The sequence below is a fragment of the Dermacentor andersoni genome, chromosome 2 (assembly GCF_023375885.2).
Source record: "Dermacentor andersoni chromosome 2, qqDerAnde1_hic_scaffold, whole genome shotgun sequence".
In the NCBI taxonomy this organism is placed as follows: domain Eukaryota; kingdom Metazoa; phylum Arthropoda; class Arachnida; order Ixodida; family Ixodidae; genus Dermacentor; species Dermacentor andersoni.
This window is the reverse complement of record NC_092815.1, coordinates 28833875-28849925: the sequence shown is the minus strand read 5'-3', so window position 1 is coordinate 28849925 and position 16051 is coordinate 28833875. Positions and strand designations below refer to the sequence as shown.

The 16051-nt window shown below is 43.8% G+C and overlaps 1 protein-coding gene across 2 annotated transcripts in view; it reads right to left on the bottom strand.

Moving 5' to 3' along the window:
* The window catches only part of LOC126542499 (protein lin-10-like), a 30105-nt gene that overhangs the window by 9036 nt on the left and 5018 nt on the right, over positions 1-16051 (bottom strand). The window contains exons 4-6 of one of the 2 annotated variants that reach the window (XM_050189598.3): positions 11597-11673; positions 11466-11508; positions 6263-6384 (exon numbers count right to left, since the gene is read on the bottom strand). In XM_050189598.3, the coding sequence (XP_050045555.1) occupies positions 6263-6384; positions 11466-11508; positions 11597-11673 (242 nt within the window). Of the gene's footprint in view, positions 1-6262; positions 6406-11465; positions 11509-11596; positions 11674-16051 lie in introns of both variants that reach the window. The other variant, XM_050189597.3, reaches the window with a different exon arrangement.

The window sequence follows — 16051 nt, the reverse complement described above, 5'->3', positions numbered from 1 at the left end:
AAAATATTCAGCTTTTTCTCAAGTTCCACACAGTCTATAAATTTTCAATGCTGACTGAACAATGCACCACAAGACCTGGTTAGCATTGCCGACAAGTATTAAAGATTGCTGCTCGCACCCGAGTCCTACAATCAGCCGTAACTCCCAAACTTCTACATAACTGATGATATGGAAGCCCCATATATGGCATCATATAAAGTGGCACAAGCAAAATTCGCTGTCCTCATTGGTCAGTGGCTTGAGCAGCAGTTTTCATTCACGTCATGCTCAATTTCAGATTACTATTCGTGCGTACACTGCATGTGGAAAGTTTCTGAAAGGTTGCAATAGGCGGCGGCAGCTTGAGTGTTTGTACATTTATATGAAATGGTGCACGACTTACAATGTGCCTGCTGGCAATCTGTTGCAGTTCAAATATTCCATTATGCCATTTTTATAGTTTAAACAATGAAGTTTTCCTCCACAGATAAAGCATGGAACCATTTCCAGCTATTGGCTATGGTCAAATCAGAAGAAAATTAATAGAAATTAAGGCAAATTAACAACGTCAAATTAACAGAAGTCGACTACATGTTTACACCATTAAATCTCAGTCCTATACATATCAATTTTAATGCAGGCAAGCAGCATGCAAGAAAGAATGGGAGAATCAAAGTCAAAGTGAATAAATAAATGCAGTCACTAAACATGCCATAACGAAGGATGCAGACAGCTGATTATGGTAATTTCTTCAGCAGAGGTACTCACCAGAGACTTATTCCACGAAGCAGTGGTAGAAAAGAAAATGCAAGCTAAGTTTATAGTGCTTGAACAATGGAAATAAAATCAATGCCGATTCTGGTACTGACTTATTTGCCCACCACAGTAAGACTAGGAATGCAGATGCAGTGTTCACTAAGTAACCAGAATAACAAGGAATATAATTCTACACAGTCACAAAGAAGGCCTGTGCATGTTTTGTTGAACTATATTATGCCATGCAACCAGTGAGGCAGCTTTAACAGGAATATTCCTCAACATGGTGTGCTGCAGATTAATTCACTATGAGCATTCATTAAAATCTTTTCATATACTGTACGTTGAACATAACATTATACAGTGAAGTACTAATTCAAAATCTCTGTTTGAATTGACGGATAATTCCAACTGCTTTGTTGGTATCAGCAAAGTTCAATGTCTTTGAACTGAGAAAAACTCCCGCTAATTCAAACTCCAAAAACCACACAAAGGTTATACAGTCAAACCTCAATAAAATGAATCACGTGGCTCTGCCGAAAATCGTTCGTTATTTTGAAATATTGCTGTAATCAAAAACTTGCGATTATAAATAACGTCAGTGGACAAACCTAGGAATGAAAATGACGTACCTTGGCAGTAGACGTGTGCAGACAAGCATACTGTCAAATAAACATGTTTCGCTCACTTCAAAACTGCTTTATTTGCAGACATCAGTAATTTTCTTCTGGCGTGTGCAGCACAAACGGCCGGTTAGGAATGTATCTAAATCTTCTACTTTACGCAATACCTCATCGGGTACGTCACTGCACCGAGCGATGAAAGTGCAGGCTTTGTTCATGTGCACTAAAACATCAATGTTTGACACAATCTTATCTTCTATGTTCGGTGACCCACAGTCACCTTCCTTTGGGTCGTCATCGTCACTGGAGATGTCGCGAACGCAGTTAATACTCTCTTCTGTTGTCAGATCCGCCGCTGTTAGTGCTGCACTGACACTCTCCACATAGTCGAATGAAGAGACAGTGCGTAGCAGTACCCAACCTCGATCCACAGGTCTCCTGGGTTGTTGTCGGTCACATCAAGGTCATCTTCAAGCTGCACAGGCACTTTGACAAGCTCTGCTTTTCACCAGCAGTTGCTAACGGTGGATGCCTTCAAGTTCCACCAAGCTCCTGTGAGCATTTCCGCTGCCTGACGAATAGTGATTGTAGTCTGCTGCTTTAGGAAGAGGTTGATAATCAACCACTGCACAAGGCGCTTACGAAGTTCTGCTTTCACACTCTTTATAATGCCCTGGTCTAGGGGTTGCAGCAAGGACGTGTTGCTTGGCAGCAGAAACTCCAAGCAAAGATTCACAATGTGAGCAGAGCAGTTGTCGACAACCCTCCTCATTTGGTCGTCGAGTTTGATGGGCCACTCAGAAGAGTTCTCTGGTCATCCTGGCTCATTTGTTGGCGCAGTAGTCATACAGTGACGACATGATGTTTTTCATGCAGCAAGGCTTTGCATACTTGCCAATGACGAGTGGTTTAATTTTTTTCGTGCCTGTTGCATTACAGCAGAGCAGGACTGTCACGCGAAGATGAGACTTCTTCCCTCCTTTGCACTGCTGCCCATTGAAGTGCATCGTCCTGTCTGGCAGGAGCTGATAAAAACATGTGGTCTCATCTGCATTGAAAATATCGTCTTCAGAGTACAATTCAGCCACCTCTAGAAAACGATCATTGCACCAGGAATCCGTGCCTTCTCTATCAGCAGCCTTTTCTTCGCCCGACACTACCTGCCAAGTTATTCTGTTCCTTTTGCGGAAACGAAAAAGCCAACCCACACTGGCGTCGAACCTAGTTGATTCAAGTCCATTGGCAAATTTGTGGGCTTTTTCTTGGAGCATTGGGCCAGACACGGGAACGTTTTGCAGTCTGGCATCTTTGAATCACGTGAGAACAGCTTGGTCCACAGTTTGAAAGTTTCCCAGTCACAGCCGTTTCCTCGTAGGAGCAAGTTGCGATTCCTGGTGAAGCTTGACAATCTTGTCTTGGTCTTTCAAAATGGTCGCAACGGTCGATGGGGCAATGACACACTGTCTGCACATGTTGATTTGCTTTTTCCTTGCGTCGATTTCCTGCAATACGTCCAATCTGTCCTGCAGCGAAAACTGCTTCCAATTCTTGGTGCCGTCGCTAGCTGCATTCATCGTTGGATCTCGCATGAACATCGCCAAACCTTTGTCGTGAAGTTATTGGTGGTTTATGGTGAAGCAGTTGGCACTCAACATGGTGATGATGATAGCTACTGCACTCGAGGTATGTTTTACGCTAGAGTTGCGGCGCTGTTACTTTTAGCCGAATTCGTAATACTAATGTTCCTCGGTTATAAAGGGTAAAATAAACTACGTGCGTATTCTGAAATATTCGCTATATTGAAATTCGTAGTTCTGAAATATTTTTGCATTATATAGGCAATCTGGCAGGGATTCTTAAGATATTCGTAAATTTGAGAAATTTGTTAATGTGGGGTTCGTAGTAATGAGATTTGACTGTACTGAACAAAATCTTTCACTTCTATCACCGCTTTTTGGACAAATTCGAACCAAAGGTGAAAATTCGATGCATTGCAAGCTACCATAATAAAATAATAAAGAATAATAATAAAAGAGGAAATATACACATGAAGCCAAGACCGAATCAGAGCAAACAGAGCAGTGTGCACCCTGCTTTTTTATCGAGCTTAAAAGGAGCAGGAAAGAGGCCCCAGTGTGCACTTTATCGCATTACCATGCACTCACCTATGCCACCCTCTCAGAGTGCGCTCAATAACATCATTTCTAACTTTAGGGATGTGAAAGTACAGCATGGCACATCAAGACACCGTCCTTCTTGGCTCACTATCGTAGCCACAGGAAACTGCACACGAAATGCAATGTTATCGCACTTTGATTTTATACAGAACCAATGCGAGCCCAGATACAGTTTTGTTTCGCGCGCTGTACTGCACAATTGTGGATGCTATATTAAAAGGGGCTCTCCTTCGTTTGAAATCCATTTTGTCCAAAATTTTTGGTCCCCTTGGAGTTCAAATTAACGAAATTCTACTACACACCAGAATTGATGAGAGTTCCCATATTAAAGTTTGTTTGTCATGGAGGGATGATATTGCATGGTTGTAGTCTCACATGACTTGTCTAAAAGGCACTGGTATTCTACATTCTTTTGTTGCAATCTATTTTTGTGTGTTGATGCTGACAACGTACAGTAAAACCTCATTACCACAAACACCACATTAACAAACTTTTCAGAAATCTCCCACTGACTGCTCATAGTCTTAATGTAAAAATAGTTCAGTATTACGAACTTCAGAATACCTAACTTTGATGTGACAGTGGTGGAGGACACCGCGGAGCTTGTGCCGGAGTAGTTGTTCACGCGGTCCGCGAGCTCTGCCAGTTTGTCAAGAGGCATATCATCAGCAGCTGCCAAAACCACGACAAGTGTCTGAGGCAAGCGTTGCAGAAACAGCTCGCGCAATAGTGGACTCTCGGAGTCTTGGGTACGGTCGCCGAGTAGCTGTCGCATCCGATGTAATAGCTGCGACGGTCGGCGATCGCCGAGTTGTTCCGCGTTGAGGAGTTGCTGCAAGCGGCTTCTTTCGGACACGGTTTTGCGTGTGAGCACTATGGCCTTGCAATGGTCGTAGGGTGCGGCCGGATGTGGGGCTCTCATGACGTCGTCGAACTCATCAGCTACCTTGGAGGAAAGTGCTGTGACGACATGCAGGTACATCACGCGTTGCGATGTGATGCGCCGCAGATCAAAGAGGGCTTCTACTTGCGTGAACCACACAGCGGGATTCTTCTGCCAAAACGGCGGCAGCGGCAGCTGGCCATTGGAAATGGCGTCCATTGCAACGCTGGGGGCAGGTATGTCGCCTGGCACTGTTGACTGGGGCTGAAGAGCCGGGGCGTCATTGCTGAACACTGTAGTGTTCATTTCGTCTTCCATTGCGTGAGCTTGCTACGTCCGGGTCACCAGGCTACAGGGGCACGAAATGCGTCCGCTATAGACAGACGTGCGCAGAGAGAAGAGAACAAACTTTGAGAGCAACCGGCGAGCAGCCGAGCGGCGGTGAAACTGAGCCTTTATTGTACGTGCCTTCCACGCCGAGGAGGCCGGCGCCGCAAACATAAACATCCGCTCGTTGTGCAGACGCTCCTGGCGGCGGCGGCGGAATCGGATCCACTACAGTGATCATTATTCAATTTCCATGTCATGTTAACAACGCCTCAGTGCTACCAACTAATATTCAGAAATCCAGGGTTTCTTATATTTCCATTTGTTTACGGCAGCCGGAACAGTAGGCTGGCAGATGACAAGGGGCAGAAAGCGGACACTACTGCACATGGTTTTGGAAAACCCGAGATAGCACTGAAGGAAAGAAAACGCCAGGAGAGAGGAGTTTTTTTTTCTTCTTTGTATTGCGGAGGTGACAACGCATTAGGTTTTGCGAGCGCATTCTCCGCTCAGACAAGTGTCGCCTAGCAACGAAGGCACGCTTGCCATTTTTTCTGCACATGCCTCTTCTTTCGTGTGGAGAAATACGGTGACAACTGATAAACTGATGGGTTCATGGACAAAATGGTTAATTTTAAAACTCACTATAACGACTTTTCAGAATTAACGAACAATTTGCCGCAGACCCCTGAAGTTCGTCACATCAAGCTTTCACTGTCAAACTAATTAAATGGGCCGTTGATATGTCTAAAATGCCTAATGACACAATAGGCTTGCAAAGCCATGCAAGCCATATAAGCAATATCAGCATGAATGACTACTAACCGCTCACAGCACCTTTGGTGAGGTGCATGATAGACAAACACAGAAAGAACACTAAAGAACAAAATACATAGTATCATATGCATTAAATAACAGACCACCCTTGCCCGCAGTGATAAAATATACTGCTAGACGAATTACACGGTGACTGCAACCACCTAATTTTGCAAAAGTGGAGATTTTCCATAACACTTTGAATGAGAATCTATGACAGTTGCTTCTGGCTTATCTGTTCATGTGTATGGCTTCTTCCTGAAAGTAGAGCACATGCTTGTGCAGTGTTACACTTCGATATTCCCTACATTTATGTCAGCCTCTCAGAAGTTTGCAGAAGTGGTTCATCATTAGTCTATAAGAAGTTTGCGCCTCTGGGTCAAAATGACGAAGCCTCTCTGGCAGCAGCAAATAAAGCATATTGGCTTTCATTCTGATACGAGTTTGGTGCCCTCTCAGCCTCGTCTCTACAGCATCAATTCTAAAGAAAAGATTACAAGTTGCTGCAATGGCAGAGGCTTCGTATTTCTCTTGTGCTCAATATATGTCCTGGTTAAGGTTTTGTAAGTTGCAGTGGTGTGTCAGCTGCCATGGTATAAAGCCTGTACAGATTGACACCACCGATACCTAGGGCAAAATGAAGCGCCATGTGGACAGCAGTTGTCTGTAGAAAGAAGGAGGGGACTGAGTGTGTAACAAACCTTAATGCGCGACACGGCCTCCTCTGCCTGGATCATGCGGGTGGCCTTGGTGGGCTGCCCCTCACACACAAGCTGTGTCGACCCCAAGTAGCGGGCTCGGAAGAGCACCCCTTCAATCAGCACTGCAGGTTCATGCACCAGGACTGCACAGAAGCAAGGCAAGACACTGCCACCAAGAACACTGCTGGTGCAGTCAAACACAACGAACGCTTTAACATGTTCGTCAGCATGTTTGTTTCTTGCCAGTTCTGCATTTGCAAAACCTTAAAGGAGTAGTTACATAACATTTCCAACATCATTTTTTCTTTTGGCTTTAAATGAACATAAAAACTACCCTAAACCCTATAAAAATAAAATACTTGCAGGTGTCAGAGAACTCTAAATAATTTACCGTACTACTTCTTTCTGTAAACCAGTTTCGGTTTCAGTACACAGGAGGTAGACACATCATGAGGTTATATGTTGGCGCACTCCATTCCTTATGCAGCTGCCACATAGGCAGGGAGCCACAACCAACATGTGAATCACTGTTATTTTTTATTAACACCATTGTCATACCTAGCCTTACTGCTATACAACATCACCAAATTTTGTTCTATGGCATGATGTCATGATAATGTCAACAATGCCAATTCTGGCATATCGAAACAACTTTAGCAGAAACTGAACATATACTTGCCGTATTTACTCAAATGTAAAGCGAACTTTTTTTTCTTCGATAAAGTGGGTCCAAATCTTGTGTGCGCGTTAGAATCGAGTACGATCCTAAATCCATGTTACCATATCGGCATCGGCATTTCAAGATGGCTGCCTCGTACGCACTTCAAGCCTGGCTGCCTTAGCGTTCTCCGTGTGCTACAGTAGGGGTGCTTAGGCATTGATTCCTTTGGCTTAGGTTAGTGCACTGTCCGTCTTCACGTTTTCTATGTTTGCTCTATCAGCATGGAAGTGCCGACTGCAGAGACATGCCAAGTTCATCACGATGCCGCAATTAAAAGGAAAGCGATCGCGTGTACGTAGATGGACGGAAATCAGGCCGCATCACGGCATTTGGAGTTCCCAAAACTTGCATGCGGGACTGGTGTAAACAGGAGAGGCGTTCTACACCAGCGGCTGCTACACAAGGCACGGCCTCGCGGCCCCAATCTTGAAAGCCATCTGCAGCGGAGACAAGAGTCTACGCGTCTAAGCGCACTGCGCTGTGTTCGCGTCGCTTCACGTTGAAGCGAGAGGTTGCACAAAGGTCAATTCCCTCGCTCCTGCTACCACACTTCCTTGCTCCAGCGTTTTGCTAAAGAGTTTCCGCAGTCACTGAGTTAGACGTGTTCATGTTTGCTCGTGCACACGTGACACCATGCTCATTAATTTAGCTAGTAAGCGAAACTACTATCCTTACTTTTCGTATAGCTGTCTACTAATTTGTTATCACAATCAATGCTTCGCCTTTCGGGCGAAACTGCGACTTTCTTTATTTATTGCAACTTTAGTGCACTGGGAGTAAATCTTTGTCTTTTCCAAATGAGACAAAGTTTTACTGTAAAGGACTTTTCTTTTTTTAGGTTACGCCAAACAGGTGCGCATTACAATCGAGAGCGTTTCCCCCCCCGCCTTTTTTTGTGGTCGCGAGAAACAGGTGCGCGTTACGCGAGTAAAGCAGAATCGAGTAAATACGGTCACTGTTGCCCAAACTATGCCCCTGCTAAGTAACATCCTTCAAGGAGTGAGAAGTATGTGGTAGAGTGTCTGCACTTTCTTAAGTGGATGGCCAGTACTCCTTTAAAACTGAATCTAACTCAAACTAAACATGCATCTACAGCTTCTTAAACAGATGTTTAAAACTGAATCTGACACAATATAAATACCAAGTGAACACAATCAGCCTAATTCAGTTCAGCCTAATAAATAAGCCACACCAATCAAATGAAAGTTGGCAGCTGCTGCTGCTTTCTTTTGTTCTGCACTCCAAGTATTAACATTTATTCCTGCAGAATTACATTAGTGTATAAATGAAGCATTCTCCATGGTTTCATTACAATTTGGAGTAATTAACATTTCTGTTTCTTAATCTGTGCTAGAAATACAAGAAACAGTGAAGCCCAGTGATGCTCCTACACTCAGCACTCCACCTTTACTATAAAATGTGACAGTAGTGCCACCCTTTGACTGAAGCTGTCACTGCACTTCAGTGACACTTCTCGGCAATTCCTGAGCAAAATGTTTGTGACCACGTACCTTTGGCGCCTATTTGAATTTGCTGGGGCAAGTGCACTTCTCAAGCAACCCCTTGTGACAGGAATTGGGCAGAAGCATCACTGAACCACAGTGCTTTCTTCAGTCATTAAGTGTGGCACTGTATACGACTCGTTACTAACACCGGATAAATCAAACTGTCTAACCCACTTATAACGATGCCAGTTTTAACAATATACTGCACATAACAATGAGCAGCTGATGCAGTCAACATTTGTGTGTTCTATGGTAAAATAAACTGCTTACTACAATGTTCCCAAGCTGTGTTATTGGTCATAGCAATTAAATCTGGCTACGCAGTGTATGCTCTGAAAGAAAGCAAATATGCAAAATCCTCAAAAGGAAAAACAAGAAAATGCATGCCCATTTTCACACGTATCTCTGTGCAGCCCAGTTATAACAATTACTAGGTTATAACAATGGGATTTTCTTGGCACTTATGTATTGTTATAAATTGGTTCGACTCACAAGTATTATTACCAATTTGTAAAACCTCAGAAATTTCTCGCCTTATTGGGAGGAAAAAAAATGAGCCTTAACAAAGGCTACAGACCTATTTATGTTACCAGATCTCTTTGGCTTCCCAAAAAGGAGCGTACTGTATCTACAATACAACAGTGCACCATGCAAATTTCTCATGCCATGCAAATGCAAACTACTTAAATGACTGTGCATCAATGTAAAAAAATATGCACAAAGCAAATGGCAGGTACCAGTGGCGAAGTATCAACCAATATTGCATGTGTTCCATATTTTGGATTATAAGAACACATGACACCACACAACAGCACATTGCAGCAAAGCGATACGGAAGATTCAGAAATAAACATAGCAGACATCCATTCCTGAGGTCAGTATTAATTCACCATAACCCATAAAAACGAAATCAAACAATTTTGATTCAACATAACCCACAAAAACGAAATCCAACAAAATTTTAAGAAATGAGGAACCAACTCAAGGACCATAATTACTGTAGCCTTTAGGATTTCTTCACAGAACCACACTATTGCCCAGTAACTACTCTATTAGTGATGTTTTATCAATAATAAAACTGGCATCACCAGTGCAGATGGATATCACAAGTGATAGCACAATATAGCCCAATATACAGCACTTTCCCCATACGACCACTACCGCAGATTTGTGTGCACTTTGCAGTGTCAAAATTCTATTATTTGTTATCACATCATTACTTGTGCTCAAAACTCAACCACAGTAATAATATTGACATATTTACTATTACATAAGTCTTACAACATGAAAAAAAAAACTATTGAAATGCAAGTGAAGTTATTCTGTGCAGCTCAGACCTGAACGATGAGAAAGTCAACACAATTCAAGGGCTTTCTTTTTTTTCTTGACAGCAAACACTCGCCAAAGTATAAAAAAAAAAAAAAAAAGAACGGAGTTTATGATGTTTCGAGTCCCTTTCGGGTCTCTTGTTCACATAAAAGCGATTCTGGTGTATATGTCTGGTAGATTTCCACGTGTCCGATTTAGTGTAAGAGGCCTCGACTGGATTAATAATGATTCCAAAAGAAGGTGGGATGATAGTGATTTTTCCGCGTCGATGACAGTCGCAGAATTCCAATCAATGTTGTGCCCCGTGTTAAGGTGATGTCCAGCTAGTGTGTTGGTGGCGGTGTGTCCCTTAGCTACGTCATTTTGGTGCTGCTTGATACGTCGTCTGAAGTTGCCTGTTTCTCTGAATTACGATGTCATAAACTCAGTTTCTTTTTTTTTAAACTTCGGCAAGTGTTTGTTTGCTGTCAAGGAGAAAACGTATACTCCTCGCCAGATGGTGTTCAGTCGAACCCAGGACAATTCAAGGGCTTACACAAACTTGCATGCACAAAAGCAAACTTCCTCACAGCATGTGTGTGAGTCAGGTTCGTGTTAGTTCTCCTCAAAATGCAAAAAGGAAAGGTGGCAAGTGCACTCGAAGAACTCACCAAAACGGGTGACAGTGTTGGTGATCCAGGCACACAGAGAGAGAGCAGTGAGCGAGTGAAGGCAAGAAAAGCAGATGAAGACAGTGCAGAAGAAACGGAATGAAAGAAATGCGCCCGAGGCCTCATGAGACGCCAACAAGCTGCCAGCACTGCTATTCTGCAAGAAACATTCACCTCTGCTTGCACTGATGCTAGTTTCACACAGCTAGCACAGCGAGGGAAATAAAAAGTGAAATATGCCAAGAAAGCCGCTTATGCTGCAGTAGGCCCACCAAGCACAGCATCACACTCACTGAGATGGGGAACTTTGTAACTCCTCTGTACAGTACACTACACTACTTTAGGCAAGTTTTAGCATGAGTGGTGCCTTTCTGGAAAACCAACTTGAGTGAGCGCTGAAGCAGGTCTGAAGCACTTGTATTGAACAACAAATTTCTTCAGAGAGTTGGTGCATGATTACAGCAGCTAACAGCCTAAATTAGCAAACGAGACAGACAGCAGGCAAGATGATGCACGGCTAACTCGCAAGTGAAATTTTTATTCAATGCACAGAAAAATGTATGCAGCAAAAGTAAAGGAATATACTGAAAACTTCAAAATGCACCTTATGAGTCAGCTTCAAAAAATCAAGGGACAAGGAAGGAAAGGTAGGATGAGGAATGTGTTCTTTTACACTGGCTCCAAGATTATTCCAAATCGACGCACCAACCAGCCGAATAATATATGCATACTTAAAAAATGAGAAACTCTTGACAAGCTTCAGAAGCAATAGCATGTTAGTATGGTAAAAAAAATTTTACATGTAGGGTATTGACAAGCACCGACTAGAGATTTCGATCAGTAGTTAGCCATGTGTGCTCTCACCTCCATTCTGCCCTCTCCATTCGCATAGGTTACAAAGCACAGAAATTGTGCTTGTTCTGAGTTTGCATTATTCACAACATTGTGACACCTTTATGACTCCACTGAAAGACTGAGTAATGAATCGCATCACTTACCTTCCTTTGAAGTATTTTTCTTTTTTCCCACAGAATTCTGGGCCTGTGTGGAACCACAAGGGGACACAAAGCAATGCTCAAGGCAAGCCATAGGGACGAAGAGAACTAGAGGTGCCCACAAGTCAGATTACCTTGTCGTCAAAGAAGCCCCGGTCATCTGAACGCTGCGCCCCAAGGAGTCTGTCAGTTTCCTGATCTGTGTCACAATCTGTGGTGGGGGCATGCACAAATGTGCATGGTGTTAGTCCACAGCAAACCACACATGCCAGAAATCCATTACAATACACAAATTAGGTTCTCTTTCTTTTGAGCTGCATGAATACTGAATAATTTCGACAATGACACTACCATATTGTCATATATATACCAGGTGCTATTTTTTTTTTGAGCTGCACCAAAAATTTAGAAACTGCCTCTGACAAATTGCACAATTTTAAATTTGGAGTTAAATTACACGATGAGGCGGCCCATTACTTCTATGAGCAATAAGAATGCTCAATTGAATAATGAACATAATTTCTGTAATTAACTTTTTAAATAATAACTTTATGGCACATATTTCAATCTACAAATCATAGCCGATGAGTTTGCAAGGCATATCCACTTATTATCCACTTATAACAAATTCTAAGGACTACACCAGTTTCAAGATATCAATTTTCAAAGTGTCTGACGAAATGCATTGGCATTCCAGTTGCTTTTGTGCTTCAGTGCATAACAGAACATTTTCATAAAAACGTAAATAGAACAACAGTGCATTTTTATCAAAAGTTTGGCAGCACATAGTCAATATGCCTTGCAAACTCACTGGCTACAATTTGTAGATTTAAATATGTGCCATAAAGTGATTAATTAAAAAGGTGATTAATGTATTTACGTTAACTATTCAATTAAGAATTTTGATTTCTGTTAGAAATAATGGCCGCCTCATCAAGTAATTTTGCTATCTGCCACAGGTAATTTTTTTAATTTGGTGCGGCTAAAAAAAACACCCTATGCACACATTAAATGCACTTCGAGTGCAAGTTTTTTTGCATGTGTGCACTTGATGGTTGAGTGAAGTAAGTGACCACTTATCATGTGCAAGTGCTACGTGCACCAGAAGCAAACTATAGGCTTTGGGATCCAAAATGCTACGGGATTTCAGATGCACTATGCACTGTTAGAGCACCCACCATATTTTTTCCGCCAAGCACTCTGCACCTACCCACTTTTATTACACTAGGTGCCCATGCACTCAACGCACCAAAATATACTGCACTTGCTTTTGGTGCCTGTAGGATAGTGCCACATGGTGTGGCACAGCAAGACGACTGAAGAAGAAGAGAACGAGGTTCGTCTCGGCATCGCGTGTCAACGGTTACGTTTCGTGAAGTACAAACGCCTGGATCCCCATTCAGCGTGTATACTTCAGCAGGGCACATGCGACAATTTGGTGGACGTGCTGGGTATACCCAACTTATGCAGGAGACCCCACTGGGCAGCAAGAACCTCGCACAATTGGAGCTGACTCCAGTTCACCGCACAAGCCGGCGAATCCGAGGCCTCGCCCCAGAATTTGGAAACCTCCAGGAAGAAGTGATGACTGCGACCACTGCGACTTCTACGGAAAAGGTGACACCAACTTACCTAACGCTGCTGAACCTCCAAGTGCCGACGGCTTTTCATGGCGACACATTTGAAGACGTGGAAGACTGGCTGGCGGAGTTCGAGCGCATGGCTGTGTTTAACGAGTGGGACAACTACGCCAAACTCAGAAACGTCTACTTCAGCCTCCAGGATGGTGCTCGCACGTGGTTTATGAACCGCGAAAGTGCCCTGTCACCCTGGCCTGAATTCCAGCACAAGCTACTGGAGACTTACTCCAGCCCCGATCGCTGGGAAAAAGCAGAACGAGCCCTTCAGTAACGCGTCCAAAAGCCCAACGAGAGCGTCACGATGTACGTGAAGGACATGACGTGCCTCTTTCAGCGTGCCGATCCGTTCATGTCAGAAGAGAAGAAGGTGCATCATCTGATGAGAGGCGTAAAGGAACAGCTTTTTGGAGGTCTTGTTTGGAGTACATCCAAGACTGTCGCGGAGTTCCTCAACGAAGCCACCGCAATGGAGAAGAAGCTTCAGCAACGGTCGAACATGTACAACCAACAAGTAAATTCCACCTGCACTCTGGATACACCGGTAGACTTCAGGTGCGACGTCGCCTTGCTTTGCAAGCTGATTCGCTCAGTGGTTCGCGACGAGCTGCAGAAGCACCAGCGTACGTCGCCACCGCCAGTCAGCTCCCTTGCCAGCGTCGTATGCAACGAAGTACAGCAGGCACTGTAGGCATCTCTTTCCAGCAGTGAAGCGCCACCTCTGCCAAGTGAGTCCCGGTGCAAGACTTACGCAGAAACATTACTGAGCCCCGTCCAAGCTTTCGCACCTACTTATGTTGCGTAGCCAGTCACGTTGCAATCGGCGTAAGCCGCTCCGACAACTCCGCTATTGTACTTCGAAGACCGCCAAACACCCGCGAGGAAATCAGAGGTATAGCGAGCACCCGATCGATGACCGCTATGCTACCACTGTGGCGAAGCTGGTCACATGTATCGGGAGTGCCCCTATCGACGACTTGGACTACGGGGTTTTTCTATCGATTCGCCTCGACCTAGGTTTGGCCAGAGGCCTCACAACATCAAAGAATTCATCGAACAGCAGCGCAGGCCGGGCACATCGCAGCGGCAGTAACACTCACCCTCACCGCGGCGATATTTCCCTGCTCATGATACCACCTCAAGGACGAGGCAAGGGAGATCACCAAGTCCATGCCGGGAAAACTGACGTCAGCGACCTTCCGAGGCGGGGCCGCTGATACTCGACGCGCTGAAGACCTCGTATCATGCCGACCGCAGAACAATGAAAACACGATGACGCCAGAACCAGTTCCCACGAACAAGATTTCGGTCTGGACTCCCGTGCGCCAAAAAGGGCTATTGGAGAAGCTTCTGAGTCGCTACTTTGGACCTTACAAAGTGTTGCAGCGAATTTAGTGACGTGAATCACGAAGTCCTTCCTGACAGAAGCCAGCCTCCCCGACTTCGACAACCGCAACCTGAGATTGTGCACGTTATGCAGTTGAAACCGTACTATAGTCCCTAAAATTCGACGTTTTCAGCCGCTTGGGTTAGTTTTTGTTGTTGCTCGTCCCTCAGTGCGTTGACTATATCACACACCACAGTGATTGTGATTATAGCCTATGTGTTTGTCCTAGGCCATCTCGGCGCTCTCACGTCAAGCCTATGTATGTTTTCATTTTATATTATTTTTTAAGAGGGGGGTAGTGCCACATGGTGTGGCACAGCAAGGAGACTGAAGAAGAAGAACGAGGTTCGTCTCGGCATCACATGTCAATGGTTACGTTTCGTGAAGTACAAACGCCTGGATCCCCATTCAGCGTGTATACTTCAACAGGGTACACGCAACAATATGTTTGCAATTTAAGTCACAAACAATTTTTTTAAGACTGTAACATTGTTTCCTTATAGTATGAAAATAAGTGCTGCTGGAACTTTTTTTTTTTTATGACGTCGAACTCTGCTATTCCATTTTCCACCCCTATTTCCCCGCGGGCATTTCCTATGGTCAAGGCCATTTCCAAGATGTGTTAGTGCTCACTAATTAGGAAAATAACATTTGATTACAACTGTGTCACAATATGCCTTTGGGCATTGCTTGCATCAGCAACAGCTCCTCACATTAGCACTACATCTAAAGCATTTTAGGCGATGGCTATTTCCTACTGCAAATAATGTTGATGGCTCTTACTCCAATTAGCACACAGAACAGGATGTGTTTATCATTCTAGATACTAAGGCAACAGCGTGCCATGAGAAGGCTATGAAACAGGGTGTTAATACTGAGAACTGCATGCAAACCATCCAATTTTATTGACGTAACACCTCAAGTATTGTTCTGCCATTTTAAAAATGGTTACACCAGTCTATCTCAATAGTGGTCTGCCAACATCCAAGATTCCTCAAGACAGTCCTTAGAGGTCCTTAGGAACCATACAGGCATACCATCGATGTCTGGCAAGGCTTTCCAATGCCTTCATGTCAACACAGCTCTGTCCTCTAGAGAAATCTAGGTCAAATACAAAAGTACTAGTAGTTATAAGACTGGGCACAAGCTGGATTCCCAACGCCACATGTTCAATGTAATGCATAGCATACAACCTCATTTTCAGCATGCAACACCCCTCATGGATTATATAGTGTGAGTGACGAATAATTGTGGGAGAAGAAAATATTGTAAAATGCATTAGTCGTTATAAGCTCAGTGTCTGACAGGTCTAATAATATGGTGTACTTAATGTAATGTAGTCAAGGAGTACCTGACTGACCTGCAAATGCACCAAGGATGTTTAAAATTTAAGTCACCATACTGAAGCAAATGCACTGATTTTACCCAGCACTTACCAGTAGCTTTTTTCAAACTTGAAAACCCGTGAGAATTAGAGGTGGCTCACTGAGGCAATGCCCAACAAACAAACAAAAATATATGTGGGCCCCTAAGCACTTATGAGTTGTGAATGCAAAAGCATTAAT